The sequence below is a fragment of the Saimiri boliviensis genome, chromosome 1 (genome assembly GCF_048565385.1).
Source record: "Saimiri boliviensis isolate mSaiBol1 chromosome 1, mSaiBol1.pri, whole genome shotgun sequence".
Lineage (NCBI taxonomy): Eukaryota > Metazoa > Chordata > Mammalia > Primates > Cebidae > Saimiri > Saimiri boliviensis.
In genome coordinates this window covers 82563351-82578737 of record NC_133449.1, presented here as the reverse complement: position 1 = coordinate 82578737, position 15387 = coordinate 82563351, and the positions used below count along the sequence as shown (strand labels likewise).

Below are 15387 nucleotides of genomic sequence, written 5' to 3'. Positions count from 1 at the left end.
GTTTAAAACTTCCATGATAAAAGAGTTGAAAAAAAAAGGCATAGTAAAGATTGTACTTGTGGTCTGTACTATGGTCACAAGTCTCAAGCTGAATCCTGCTATACCCTTCCTATGAGTTTTAAGTCTATGGGAAAACAATCTTTGAGGCTTATCTGTAATACAGGTATAATAACTCTGGGACTGCAGTGAAGACTAAATAAGCTATACGTAAATGGCCCCAGAACTTTGACTTTATGTGGTAGATCAGGCATCCCCAAACTTTTTACACAGGGGGCCAGTTCACTGTCCCTCAGACCATTGGTGGGCCGCCACATATTGTGCTCCTCTCACTGACCACCAATGAAAGAGATGCCCCTTCCTGAAGTGCGGCAGGGGGCCGGATAAATGGCCTCACGGGGCCGCATGGGGCCTGTGGGCCGTAATTTGGGGACGCCTGTGGTAGATCCTTAAAAAAAAAAAAAAAAAAAGCAACTTCCTTCCTGATCCATTAAGTCAGCCACACAGTACCTTGAGCATCTTTGGCATGCTGAATGGATTCCACAGTTTGTTTCATCACCCCGTCATCTGCAGCTACAACCAATATGACAATGTCAGTGACCTGAGCCCCTCTGGCTCTCATTGCTGAGAAAGCAGCATGTCCTGGAGTATCAAGAAAAGTTATCTTTTCCCCAGAAGGCAGAGACACTGTGGAAAGAGAAATTCAAGAACATCAAGGACTCAAACATGTACTTCCTTAATACCAAGGAATATATGTGACATTATAAAAAACCATCAATTCTTTAAAATAATTTTATTCCTTCCATTAATCTTAATCTGAAAGATATAGATCATCATTTCACAATGAAAAGTGATAAAATACCAATGAGACTTTTATGGGTTTTTTTCCATGTAATAATTTCAAACTAAAGTCTCATATTTCCAGAACATGACTACTTTCATAAATGTACCAACTGATATATCTATTCTGCAGAGAAAGCAGACCAATTGTTGTACAGACAGCCACTCTTACATTAGCAAATCAGAGCTGCACAACTCCCTGAGCCACACAAAGGCAATTTAGTAAGCAGTAGCTCAGGATTTGAGACCAATGACCTTGGGTTTAAATCCTGGCTATGCTACTTACTGGCTACATACTGTGGGCAACTTACTTAACTCGAAGAAGTATCACTTTCTTTATTTGAAAATGTAACTATTAATACCTACCTTAGAATGTTGTTGTCAAGATAAAAAAGACAAAACTTATAAGGTGCTCAGCACAGTACTGGACATATGCTAGGTGCTCGAAAATGGAACTATTTTTTAATTATTATCAGCGACATTATTGCAACCTAGCACAGGAGGGTATATAAATGTAATTAATTAATAAAAAATTTTAGATTTATTAAATCAAACTAAGAATGAGCGAGAATTAAAAGTTAAAACAATTTTCAGCCAGACACAGTGGCTCATACCTGTAATCCTAGCACTTCAGGAGGCCGAGGTGGGTGGATCACTTGAGGTAGGGGATTCAACACCAGCCTGGCCAACATGGGAAAACCCCATCCCTACTAAAAATACAAAAATTAGGGTGGCTGTGGCGGCTCACACCTGTAATCCCAGCACTTTGAGAGGCTAAGCCGGGGGGGATCACAAGGTCAGAAGTTTGAGACATGGCTGGCCAACATGGCGAAACCCTGTATCAACTAAAAATACAAAAATTAACCAGGCAAGGTGGCTCATGCCTGTAGTCCCAGCTACTCGGGAGATTGAAGCAGGAGAATTGCTTGAACCCGGGAGGTGGAGGTTGCAGTGAGCCGAGATTGGGCCACTGCACTCCAGCCTGGGCAACACGCCGAGACTTCACCTCAAAAAAAAAAAAGAGTTAACATAATTCTCTTTTTATAGAAAGTACAAAAAACACCTTTACTAACCATTTGTTCTACATTTCATCAAACCAATGGCTGTAAGTTTTAGCCTTGTCTTTTACTTCGAATTTGTGTATTTTATACTATGACATTTGGTTTAAGAAAATAGTAAGTGGGGTTCCCAAGCACATTGTAAGGTAATTTGTGTTCATACCAAGAAAGGCACCAATGTGCTGAGTGATGCCTCCAGCTTCCATTGCTGCCACTTGAGTTTTTCGAAGTTTGTCAAGTAACGTCGTTTTCCCATGATCAACATGTCCCATTATAGTAACAACTGGGAACCTTGGGGTTAATAAAGCTGGATCTGCCTGGGGCCTACAATTAACAGCAAAGGAGTTTCATTTCTTAAATATCAGAAATACTTTATAACCTGTGAATTGGTTCACAGTTATCTCTGTGAGCTACCATTAACAATAAAATCCAACATTCAGCTTTGATTAGAACTATTTCCCCCTCCTATACATACAATGACTTATAATAGACGATTTAATAACTGCCTACCCACCTGTGGTTTGCATTTTCATAAAAATGAGTAGAACTGTATCAAATTTGAAAATTCAGACCACATAATAATTCAGCAAATCTAAAAAAAAATCCTCTAAGTTTTATAACTTGAACGTATACTTTCTAGTGCTTTAAGTCCTTTGAAGAAGTTTATACACATATCTTTATTACAAAAGAAATTTTAAAGCAAATCATTCCATTAAAAAGTGTAAATATAATTATGTAGTCTCCTCCAACCCCTGCCAGTATACACAGTTGTTTTACCTTCTTACAGCATCTTTATTTTTTCTGACTTTGTCCTGTTTTACTTTACTCCACTTTAACTTCAACCCTGCTTTCTTTATCACTTCTTTGATCCAGACTTCATCTAAAGGTGAGTCTGCTTCCAGTGAATCTATGTCAACAGCAGTGTTCAACAAAGCTTCATATACAAAATCTGGTTGGAATAAAATAAAACTTATTGGGATCATTAATTAAATGCTCCAGAAAGTAACCTCTATTAATGCCTATATAAACAGCACACTCAATGACAGAACTATGCAAACTGTTTCTCTAATATTAAAAAATCACAAAGAAGCTAAAAAATGTTTTTAGATTTTTAAAAATATGATACATTTCTATTAACTGACTTCTACATATTCACAAATATTTGAATATTTATATATTTCTAAGCCATCTGAATCATCAACAAAACATTAAACTGCATGTTGTATAAATTTAGTATTTATAATAATTGATTGTAGTCTATTTATCTGAAAATTTAAGGTCACAAATGTCCTGTATATACGAATGTGTATGTGTATATACAATCAATTCCCATTATTTGCAATAATTATGTTCTTTTTTTTTTTTTTTTGAGATGGAGTTTCGCTCTTGTTACCCAGGCTGGAGTGCAATGGCGCGATCTCGGCTCACCGCAACCTCCGCCTCCTGGGTTCAGGCAATTCTCCTGCCTCAGCCTCCTGAGTAGCTGGGATTACAGGCACACACCACCACGCCCAGCTAATTTTTTTTTTTTTTGTATTTTTAGTAGAGACGGGGTTTCACCATGTTGACCAGGTTGGTCTCGATCTCTCGACCTCGTGATCCACCCGCCTCGGCCTCCCAAAGTGCTGGGATTACAGGCTTGAGCCACCGCGCCCGGCCCAATTATGTTCTATAAAGTCACCAAAAGATCTGAATCAGCAAATATTGAACCACTGCTCTGAAAGGAAACATAGAGTTGGGTTCCTGCAAACCTTTAGACACACTTCATCAACTGATCAATACATAATTTTGTTTTATGCATTTCTGTTTAAAGACTCTTTATATGTATATATATCGTTTATTTATTAAGATTGAACTCATCGCCAATCATACTATAACTCATGCCTGAACAAGCTTATCTGAGATACATATTTTCTCTGTAAGGCTTATCATAGCCTTCTTGGGCTTAGGAACACTAGATAGGACTTCAGTACCACATTTAGGAGCCATCTTGAACAGCAAAATTACCAACAAAAAGCATAAAAATGTGAAAAAGTGTTTCACTAAACAGAACACAAAAAGGATACTTGTTTGCAATGCAAGAGCTGAAGAAGAGTGTCACGTCATTCAACCTCAGCTTCAGAACATGCACAACAGACAACTCAAATTTTTCACTGTTCTGCACATGGCCAGTAATAACTGCAAGGGAACCTTGAGTACTAATATTTTTTTTGGTGGGTGGGGGAACAGAGTTTTGCTCTTGTCACCCAGGCTGGAGTACAGTAGCTTGATCTCAGCTCACTGCAACCTCTGCCTCCCAGGTTCAAGCAATTCTCTTGCCTCAGCCTCCAGAGTGGCTGGGACTACAAGTGCACACCACCATCCCTGGATAATTTCTGCATTTTTATTAGAGACGGGGTTTCACAATGCTGGCCAGGCTGGTCTCAGACTTTTGACCTCAGGTAATCTGCCTGCCTTGGCCTCCCAAAGTGCTGGAATTATGGGCATAGCCACCACACCCAGCAAGTACTGATTTTTGAGCTGCAAATACATTTTGATAAGCAGGTGAATTTTCAAATACAGAATCGACACATAAAATAAATAAATAATTCATGCATAATGAGAACTGACAGTATGTACACACACACCAACACACCCACAATATGTATCTCTGAATACATGTATCCATAATTCATTTACTTGTTTATGTATCTATTTACAGTGCCCAAGTCTTTATTTTTTATTAAAAAAATTTTTTTTTGAGACAGGGTCTTGCACTGTTGCCCAGGTTAGAGTGCAGTGGCACAATCCTAACTCACTGCAGCAGCCCCAAATTCCTAGGCTCAAGCAATCCTCCTACCTTGGCCTCCATTATAGCTGGGACCACAGGTGCCACCACCACACGCTATTAATTTTTTGTAGAGAAGGGGGCTTGACATGTTGCCCAGGTTAGTTTTGAACTCCTGGCTCAAGCAATCCTCCCACCTTGGCTTCCCAAAGTTCTGGAATTACAGGTATAAGATACTGCACTTAACCCAAAAACTCTTGAAATATAGGAAAAATATTTACTTATTCTCTTTTTCATTTTATTTAATGTGCTTTGTTTTAATCTCAGTCATGTTTCCCTGTGGATGATAAACAGGCAATCCTCCTATCTCAGCCTCCTAAGAAGCAGGAACTAGAGGCTCACATCACCACACTCAGTTAATTTTTGTATTTTTTTGTAAAGACGGGACTTCACCATGTGGCCAAGGCTGATCTCAAACTCCTGGACTCAAGCGTTATGTTCGCCCCAGTCTCCAAAAGTGCTGGGATTATAGGCATGAGCCACTGCACCCAGCCAGTGAAGAGTTTCTACTACCTTTATGACTAAATGGTTGTGTTTAATGGACAGCTCACATAGTTCCTTATAACTTAGCAATAAGCTCACAAGCAGATGCAAGTCAGTACCAGCAAGCCACTGATCTTACTCCACAATAATGCCAAGAAACCATTTCCTGTTTATGTCCCCACCACATGCTTTCTGAAGGAAACACATTTTTAGAATGGTACAACTCAAATTTACCATGTGAATATGCTCTCAGAGAACTATAAAACTATTTCAAAACAAAAATTACTGAGTAGGCCAGGAATGGTGGCTCACACCTATAATCCCAGCACTTTGAGTGGCTGAGGCGGGTGGATCACCTGGGGTCAGGAGTTCAAGAACAGCCCGACCAACATGGTGAAACCCCATCTCTACTAAAAATACAAAAATTAGCCAGGTGTGGTGCACACCTGTAATTCCAGCTACTTGGGAGGCTGAGGCAGGAGAAATGCTTGAACCTGAGAAGTGGAGGTTGCAGTGAGCCGAGATTGCACCACTGCACTCCGGCCTGGGCAACAAGAGCGAAACTGTGTCTAAAAAAAAAAAAAAAAAAAAAAAATTATGAGTACAATTCTATTTCTAATAATGCTAAAAATACCTAATAATCTAGTTTTCCAATATATTATACTGAACTTCTGAGAGGTAGCTTACATAGAGAGATAATCATTTACCCTCTGTATTAAATGCATATGGTATTAATATACTATTTTATTTTTATCCAAGACTTAAATAAATATTTACATGTAGAAAAGTGTCAAACATATTGCAACAAGCTACTTAACTAACCCAGGAGAGGAGGAAGAAAACGTACTCATATCGCCAATGTATATAGTAGTTAAAAATAATTACCTCATGAAAACTATAATTCAGAAGATATATGAATATGAAATAAGCTTCAAATAGATACCTTTTGTTTGCATCACAGAAAATCAGTTTGGGGTTTAGAGTACTGCTCCATGAGACTAAATTTATATATATATTTTTTGCCTAATAATGCATAAATTTATATTCTAATCATATATTTATTAGTCAGACTAAAAGATGCTAAAATGGTTATGGGTTCCTCTATGTGTGCGGGGGCAAGGGGTAATGTTTTAAAAAAAAAAAAGGAGGGCCGGGTGTGGTGGCTCATGCCTGTAATCCAAGCACTTTGGAGGCCAAGGCGGGCGAATCACCTGGGGTCGGGAGTTCAAGACCAGCCTGACCGACATGGTGAAACCCCACCTTTTAAAAAAAAAAAAAGGAGTACTCATCTTTTAGAGATATATACTCAAGTATTTATGGATAAAATAAAATAACTGTTGTCACTAACTTATACATACATTTAAGCTTATTCCACTCTCTATCATATGTGTCTGATAATTGCTAATAATAAAAAGTTTGGCCAGGTGCAGTGGCTCATGCCTATAATCCCAGCACTATGGGATGCCAAGGTGTGCAGATTACTTGAGGTCAGGAGTTCAAGACCAGCCTGGCTCACATAGCGAAACCCCGTCTCTACTAAAAATATGAATATTAGCCGGGTGTGGTGACCCACATCTGTAATCCCAGCTACGGACGTATAAGAAGCTGAGGCATAAGAACTGCTTGAACCTCGGAGGCAGAAGTTGCAGTGAGTCAGGACCGTGCCACTGTACTCCAGCCTGGACAACAGAGCAAGATTCTGTCACAAAAAAAGTTTTAGGCTGGGCACGGTGGCTCACGCCTATAATCCCAGGACTTTGGGGGGCTGAGGAGGGTGGATCACAAGGTCAGGAATTCAAGACCAGGTCTGGCCAACATGGTGAAACCCTGTCTCTTCTAAAAATACAAAAATTAGCCAGAAATGGTGGCAGACCCCTGTAGTCCCAGCTACTTGAGAGGCTGAAGGAGGAGAATTGCTTGAATCCAGGAGGTGGAGGTTGCAATGAGCCGTGATCGCACCACTGCACTCCAGTCTGGGTGACACAGTGAGACCCCCATCTAAAAAAAAGTTCTAAAAATTAAGCCTATCATCAATACTACTTATAAAACCACACCAATACAATTTTCCTTAGAAAAATTCTTAATGATACAGCCATATCCATTTATTCTCAAAGTTTTCTAGTTATAAAATGACTGAATAATCCAACTGCAAAATTATTAAAAATGCCAGTGTTCTAATAATTTTGGACTCTTTGTAAGGATATACATATACAAAAAGCATTAACACTTCCAGGCAGGAAACACAATGAAGCTTAGCATTGCTGTGATTTACAAAATAATTCTTGAGAGATAATTTGGTTGGTGAATAAGAGCATGTGCTCTGGAGCCATATTCCCTAGGTTCAAATCCTGAATCTCCCACAAATTAGCTGTCAAATAGTGGGTAACTATCCTCTCTAAACTTTACTTTCCTGGCCTGTAAATAAGGATATCTGCCTCTACGAGAGCTAAGAAAATACTGGTACATATTAACAGCTCAACATATATGAGTTACTATTAATTCCTTTTTTCCCCAAGAGTCTGTTGCACTTCATTACAATAATAGGCTACTTCTCATATATTGAATTTTAATGTCACTTTATAATGAAAACTCAATTATGTTTCAAAAATCCTAAATTGGTAATAAATACATCACAATGAAGGGAATATAAAAATGACCATAACATGCTCCATTTATAAATAAAAATAGTATTATGACAAGTTGTATGTATTACTACCAGTATTTCTCTGCTGGCCTTACAGATATTGTCAAAATAAGTGAAAAGGTTGGGCATGGTGGTTCACGCCTGTAATCCCATCACTTTGGGAGGCTGAGGTGGGCAGATCACTTGAGGTCAGGAGTTCAAGACCAGCCTGCCCAACACAGTGAAACCCTGTCTCTACTAAAATTACAAAAATTAGCCAAGTGTGGTTGTGGGCACCTGTAATTCCTACTACTTGGGAGGCTGAGGCAGGAGAATCACTTGAACGTGGAGGCGGAGGCTGCAGCAAGCCAAGGTCGTGCCATTGCACTCCAGCCTGGGCTACAAGAGTGAAACTCCATCTCAAATAATAATAATGATAGAAAGAGTGAAAAAAAGGAAATCAGAAAATTATAGGGCCAGGCATGGTGGCTCACACCTATAATCCCAGCACTTTGGGAGGCTGAGGCAGAAGGATTGCTTGCACACAGGAGTTCAAGACCAGCCTCAACAACATAGTAAGACTCTGTCTCTCTAAAAAATAAAAAACTAGCCAGGCATGGTGGCACATGCCTGTAGTCCCAGCTACTCAGGAGGCTGAGGCTGAAGGATCACTTGAGTCCAGGAGGCCAAGGCTGCAGTGAGCCATGATTGTGCCACTACACTGGATAAAGCAAGACCCTGTCTCAAAAAAATTTTAAAAAGAAAAATAATAAAGAAAATTATAGGAAAACAAAGAGAAAGTATGTAAGTATAGCTCCTCAGTTTGAAAACATTCATTGGATTTAGTCTAATAGCCCACAAAATTTCCAAGAAAGAAATCTTCATTCATATAAGAAAATTTTTTCCACCTTCATTAAAAGCAAAATCTTAGAAAACTACATTTGGCAGAGTCAAGAAACTAACTAGGGATTATGACCTAAAGTGAAGAATACTGGGATGACTTAATGTATTTTTAAAGTATCAGCGTAGTTTTTAATCTTTCAATGTCTAAATCTCATTGCAAATAAAATGCCTAGTCTTCTAACATCCCCATATTTTGCCCTGTAAAAATACCTGACTCACCTGTGTTTTTTCCCATTGCCCTGCCCAGTTCCTCAACAGTCATTCCAAACCATACTTCTACCTCCTTTTTAGACTTTGTTGAAGATAACTGAGATTTCTGTGGTCTTTCTTCCTATTAAAAAAGGAAATAAGAACATATAATCAAAAAGGAAGAAAAAACTTAAGTGAGAACTTAGATTTATTCTGGAATGTCTACCCCAATCATAGCCACTATTTCTTTCTTTTTTTTTTAAACAGTCTTGCTCTGTCACTCAGGTTGGAGTGCAGTGGCACAATCTCAGCTCACTGTAACCTCCATCTCCTGGGTTCAAGCTGTTCTCTTGCCTCAGCCTCCCCAGTATCTGGGAGTACAAGCATGTACCACCACACCCAGCTGATTTTTGTATTTTTAGTAGAGACAGCGTTTCACCATATTGGCCAGGTCTCCAGCTCCTGGCCTCCAGTGATCCACCCATCTCGGCCTTCTAAAGCGCTGGGATAATAGGCATGAGCCACTGCACCTGGCCATAGCTACTATTTCTACCAACAAACACTCCCATAAGTTAAACCTTAGACTGAAACTAAAATCCTGCATCCTTAATTCACTGTTACACACTGAATTTCCAAGGAACCAAATTCATCAGCACCACACAATTAACCAGAACTTCCCTTTCTCACAAAGCTCTATTGCTTTGAGTACAGCATTAAGTAATAAATATTCTGTAAATGATAAAATAATCAAAATGGATTTTTACTCATGGTTCTAGGTACTTTCATCTCAAACCAAATAAAAAAATAACTTACAGAAATTTGTAACTACCTTTTTTGTTACTAGAAGCCTATGCTGAGATAAAGCAGCCCCAATGAGCACATCTGTTGGCCAGGGCCAGGGATACAGCTGAGCTGTCCACACAGGGTACGGAGATGAAAACCCATGCCTCCACTGTCTTAATGCTCTTCTTTGACACAGACTGTGCAGTTGCCTATAAATAGTGTGAAATCGTAGCAAGTTCTCCAACTTCAGTAGCTTCCGGTTCATGTTTCTCCTAGACAAAAAAAAAAAAAGGTTTTAAAATACTATTCACATCAAGTTAGCAAATATTAATTGGATATTTACTACATGCATAGCACTGGGCTACACCTAGCTCACTAGACTTACAACAATGAGTAAAACTGGGTTTCTGCCCTGAAAAAACTGAGTCTCGTCAAAAGATGGGATTCCATACCAAGTACTCTCTAGATACTAGCTATTATCATTACTGTTAATGTTACCTCTATGACAGAATTGAAATACGGTAACAACCTATAAAAGGCTCTTTTTTCACTCCTGAAATATCAGCAAACCAAATCATAACCACAGTAATTTTTCTTTTTCTTTTTTGGAGACAGAGTTTCACTCTTGTTGCCCAGGCTAGAGTGCAATGGCAGGATCTTGGCTCACCGCAACCTCTGCCACCCGGGTTCAAGTGATTCTTCTGCCTCAGCCGCCTGGAGTAGCTGGGATTACAGACATGCGCCACCACGTCCGGCTAATTTTGTATTTTTTAGTAGAGACAGGGTTTCTACACATTGGTCAGGCTAGTCTTGAACTCCTGACCTCAGGTGAGCCGCCTGCCTCGGCCTCCCAAAGTGCTGGGATTACAGGCATGAGCCACTGTGCCCAGCAACTAGAGTGATTTTTCTAAAGCCCAAATTCGAACTGATCACCTCTCTGTTAAACACCCTGCAACTTCCTTTTTGAAACGGGGTCTCACTCTATTGTCCAGGCTAGAGGCTGGAGTGCAGTGGTGCAGTCACAGCTCATTGCACCTCGACCTCTCAGGCTAAGGTGATCCTCTTACCTCAGCCTCCCAAAGAGCTGGGACTAGAGGTGTGCATCACCACGCCCAGACAATTTTTTGTTTGTTTTTTTGGTAGAGATGGTGTTTCACCATGTTGCCTAGGCTGGTCTCAAACTCCTGGGATCCAGTGATTCACCTCGGCCTCCCAAAGTGCTGAGATTATAGGCAAGAGCCACCAGGCCCAGCCTCATTTTATTTCTTACACTTTTAGAGTCTCTCCACTCCTACCTCTCAAGCTTTGGTTATTGCAATCCACCTATAATCTCTGATGGTTTGTCATCTCATCTCTGAACTTTTGCACACACTTCCTCTAGTTGTTAATTGTCTTTCAACTCCTAACACTTTTCCATCTTCCTATTTTGCCACCCCAAAAAGATGCTTTATAGTACGAAGAAGACACCCAATATTTATTGAATAATGCCTTTTGAATATTATTCTTGGAATGAAAGAAGAGTTTTTTGAGAGAAAACTATAACAGACCTCATTAGTAATATAGTTCTTTTCCTCCCCGTGGCCTCTATTGCCTCTGCTCTCAAGACTGCATTTCTATACCGTTGCTCTTCAGTTTTTAAGGGCAGGAACAATAATAACAATGTAAGAACATGTTTTCCAGCCAGGTGTGGCGGCTCATGCCTGTAATCCCAGCTACTCAGGAGGCTGAGGCAGGAGAATAGCTTGAACCTGGAAGGCGGAGGTTGCAGTGAGCCAAGATCATGCCTTTGTACTCCAGCCTGGGTGACAAGAGCAAAACTCTGTCTCAAGCGAAAAAAAAAAAAGAGAGAAGAATGTGTTTTTTTCTTAGGAAACATTTCCTAAGTACCATATGCCAAGCTTTGTGGTTGATATTGTTGATTCAAAGTTTAATAAGCCAGGGTCCATTGCACAAACAGTTCAATGTCGTTAAAGCAAGCTTGCCAATACAATGAATCTCAGGCATACTAGATGCTAGATACAGTGACTGATTATAACCTAGGGTCGCATTTTCATTGCAATAATATGCAAAATTATTTCTATAAATTGTAAAGTCATTTCAAGGCTTTTTTGTTTGTCAGTGGAGAATACATTTTCAAGTAGTGGGCACAGCCTTTTAGACTCTTCAGATTTTCTTTTACTCACTACTCAGAAATAACTTTAGTTGACATTTTTATATCTTTTCAACTCTTTTATTTATATTCATATCTATTTTACTTACAAAAATAAATATTAATTTGGTTTTACAACTATTTACACTAAAAAATATATTGTGAATATTATTTTATATCATTAAACACTACAATCAGCCTTCTGTATCCATGGGTTCTAGATTTGTGGATCCAAACAACTGTGGATCAAAAATTTTTTAATTTTTTAAAAGGATGGTTCTGTCTATATTGAATATGTAGACATTTTTCCTCAGCATTATATCCTAAACAATACAGTATACTGTTTATACAGCATTTACTTTGTATTAGGTATTATAAGTAATCTAGAGATGATATAAAGTATACAAGGTGCTTAGGTTACGTGCAAATACACCATTTTATACAAGGGACTTGAACATCTGTAGATTTTAGTATATGGGGGTGCAGGTCCTGGAACCAATGACCCGCAGACACTGAGGGACACATATATTCTTTGGCATTACAAAAAAAAAAGAATCAAAATTATGGACTATTTCAATGTGTTTACCTTAACCATATAAAGCTATCTTGAACAAAAGTCTAAACTTTTACAAAGTCTTAAAATTTTTGTTCTGGCACGGTGGCTCACACCTGAAATCCCAGCACTTTGGGAGGCTGAGGCAGGCAGATCATTTGAGGTAAAGAGTTTGAGACCAGCCTGACCAACATAGTGAAACCCTGTTTCTACTAAAAGTAAAAAAAAAAAAATTAGCTGGGTCTGGTGGCACATGCCTATAGTCCCAGCTACTCAGGAGGCTGAGGCAGAATTGCTTGAATCTGGCAAACAGAGGTTGCAGTGAGCCAAGATTGTGCCACTGCACTCCAGGCTGGGAGACAGAGCAAGACTCCATCTCAAAAAAAAAAAAAAAATTGTAAATGATTTCTACAATATGCTTATGTTTTATATATATATATCATACATTATACAAATATATTTTTATTTTCTACTATTCTTTAAAATCGTTCACAAATGATAATATTTGATGTGACCAAAGAAACTGAGGCTCTGGATAGGTGATCTTTGCTAGCTAACTAGACATTAAATGTTACATTTCTTTTTTTTTTTGAGACAGAGTCTTGCTCTGTTGCCAGGCTGGAGTGCGGTGGCACGATCTTGGCTCACTCCAACCTCTGTCTCCAGGTGGCACTGGGATTAGCACCACCACGCCCAGCTAATTTTTGTATTTTTAGTAGAGATGGCGGTTTCACCACGTTGGCCAGGATGGTCTTGATCTCTTGACCTTGTGATCTGCCCGTCTTGGTCTCCCAAAGTGCGGGGATTATAGGCATGAGCCACGACGCCTGGCCTCTTTTTTTTTTTTTTTTCTTTTTTTTGAGATGGAGTCTCACTGTTACCCAGGTTAGAGTACAGTGGTGCTTATCAGCTCACTGCAACCTCGCCTCCCAGGTGTTTTTTTGTTGTTGAGATGGAGTTTTGCTCTTGTCACCCAGGCTGAAGTGCAGTGGCGTGATCTCGCCTCACTGCAACCTCCACCTCCCGGGTTCAAGCAATTCTCCTGCCTCAGCCTCCCGAAGAGCTGGAATTACAGGTGCCTGCCACCACGCCCAGCTATTTTTAGTAGAGATGGGGTTTCACCACGTTGGCCAGGCTGGTCTTGAACTCCAGCCTCAGGTGATCCACCCGCCTTGGCCTCCCAAAGTGCTGGGATTACAGGCATGAGGCACCGCACCCAGCCTATACTGAATATTTTTAAAAAGAAAGAAATGATAACTGAAACAGGTACGATACAGTGAAGAAATCTTACTAGGTAACAGAAGAAACTTAGATAGACACTCACTCTGATAGTAAGTGTTACCTGGACTGGGCAAGTCACTTGTTTCGTGTGGGCCTCATTTTCCCGATCTCTTGTTAAAAAATAAATAAGTCTTTGAACATCTGTCCTTCCTATTACAAGACTATGAGGAGAAAATGGGATGATATATATATACTTTATCATCAGCTATTTTAAAACCATATTACATGTTATAGTACTGGCTTATATGCTTTAAGGATTCATTGCTTATAAGTTAAAAATATTCACAAGTCATTAACTTGTTTACCTTTGGACAATTATGAGGTTGTGTATGTGTGTGTAATCGAGCAAGTATTTTACCTTAAGAAGTTTATTCAAGTAAAGGTCAACAAAAAAATCTGACTTAATGCCAATGAAATAAACACATTAAGATTTAGAAATGTAGGCCAGGCGTGGTGGCTCATGCTTGTAATCCTAGCACTTTGGGAGGCTGAGGTGGGCAGATCACCTGAGGTCAGGAGTTCCAGACCAGCCTGGCAACATGATGTAACTCTGTCTCTACTAAAAATGTAAACATTAGCCAGGCGGGGTGGTACATGCCTGTAATCTCAGCTACTCAGGAGGCTGAGGCAGGAGAACCGCTTGAACCCAGGAGGCAGAGACCACAGTGAGCCGAGATCACGCCACCGCACTCCAGCCTGGGAGAAAGAGTGAGACTCTGTCTAAAAAAAAAAAAATTTGTAGTAACCATTTACACACATTAAATACTTTTAAGAATGGCACACGGAAAAAATCTTACTTAGGTTTGTGCCCTTGGACCAAGAAGTAGAGTGCTAGGGAAACACAGGATAACTTGAGGAAATAATTTTTAAATGAGTATGAAACCAGATTTGAGAAAAGCACAGATTGATGGAATGATGGGAAGGACCCTACAGGATATTAACCAAAGCACAGATATGTAATCGAGGAAGGAACTGGCAAGACACACTGGAAGCAATAACCCAAATGTCAAAACTAGAAGGAAACTTAGTTATCACTTATTCCAAGCTCCTCTTTCTACAGAAAAGGAAAGGGAAATCCAGAGGGGTCAAAAAGACTTCTCCAATGTCATACCGCTAGTTAATGGCAGTCAAGACTAGAACCCAGTCATTCTGACCCCCAGTAAGGTGGTGTTTCGCCGCTAGGATATTCTTGGCAAGGAATCTGAAAAAAAGTATGTTGCAAATATGTAGTTGCGTTAGTGGAAATGTCTGAATGTGAGTTGGAAGCTTTGGAACTTACCTGAAAGGTGAAAAATAAATGACTGCAGAAAAATTACGGTTCTGGGGTGGCTTCGCCTCAAATCGGAGCCCAGAAGCCCTTGGGCCCAGGGTAGACTGGGACCTGAGGAATTGCACCCGCAGCGGCGCGCGAGGAGGGAAAAGCCGGCGGCTTCTGAGAAAACAGCACACATGCGTTCGTGAATACCTCACGTGGGCTCACGCAGGGATTAAATGCATCTTAGAAAGGCTTCCGAACGGGCAATGTTTATGAATTCGCGTGATTTGTGCCACTGACACGTTAGGCCAAACAACACACGCCACCTGGACTGGACGACCTAGGTTAAGGGACCCCACCCATTTCACTCCTACCTACGGCCCCAGGCCCCTGGATTCTGAGCATGGGCGGAGATCACCTTCCGGACCCGGAAGAACAGTTGGTAG

At 40.0% G+C, this 15387-nt stretch overlaps 1 protein-coding gene across 8 annotated transcripts in view; it reads right to left on the bottom strand.

The window, feature by feature from the left end:
• Window positions 1-15387, bottom strand: part of MTIF2 (mitochondrial translational initiation factor 2) — a 30600-nt gene extending 15213 nt beyond the window's left edge. For 2 of the 8 annotated variants that reach the window (XM_039461680.2, XM_039461691.2), the window contains exons 1-6: window positions 11251-11939; window positions 9750-9975; window positions 8951-9062; window positions 2673-2844; window positions 2059-2219; window positions 508-684 (exon numbers count right to left, since the gene is read on the bottom strand). In XM_039461680.2, coding sequence (XP_039317614.2) covers window positions 508-684; window positions 2059-2219; window positions 2673-2844; window positions 8951-9062; window positions 9750-9975; window positions 11251-11579 — 1177 coding nt within the window. In that variant the 5' untranslated portion in view covers window positions 11580-11939. Of the gene's footprint in view, window positions 1-507; window positions 685-2058; window positions 2220-2672; window positions 2845-8950; window positions 9063-9749; window positions 9976-11250; window positions 11940-14284; window positions 14407-14797; window positions 14888-14965; window positions 15119-15315 lie in introns of those variants that run through there. The other 6 variants (XM_074400006.1, XM_074400010.1, XM_039461684.2 and 3 more) reach the window with 6 other exon arrangements.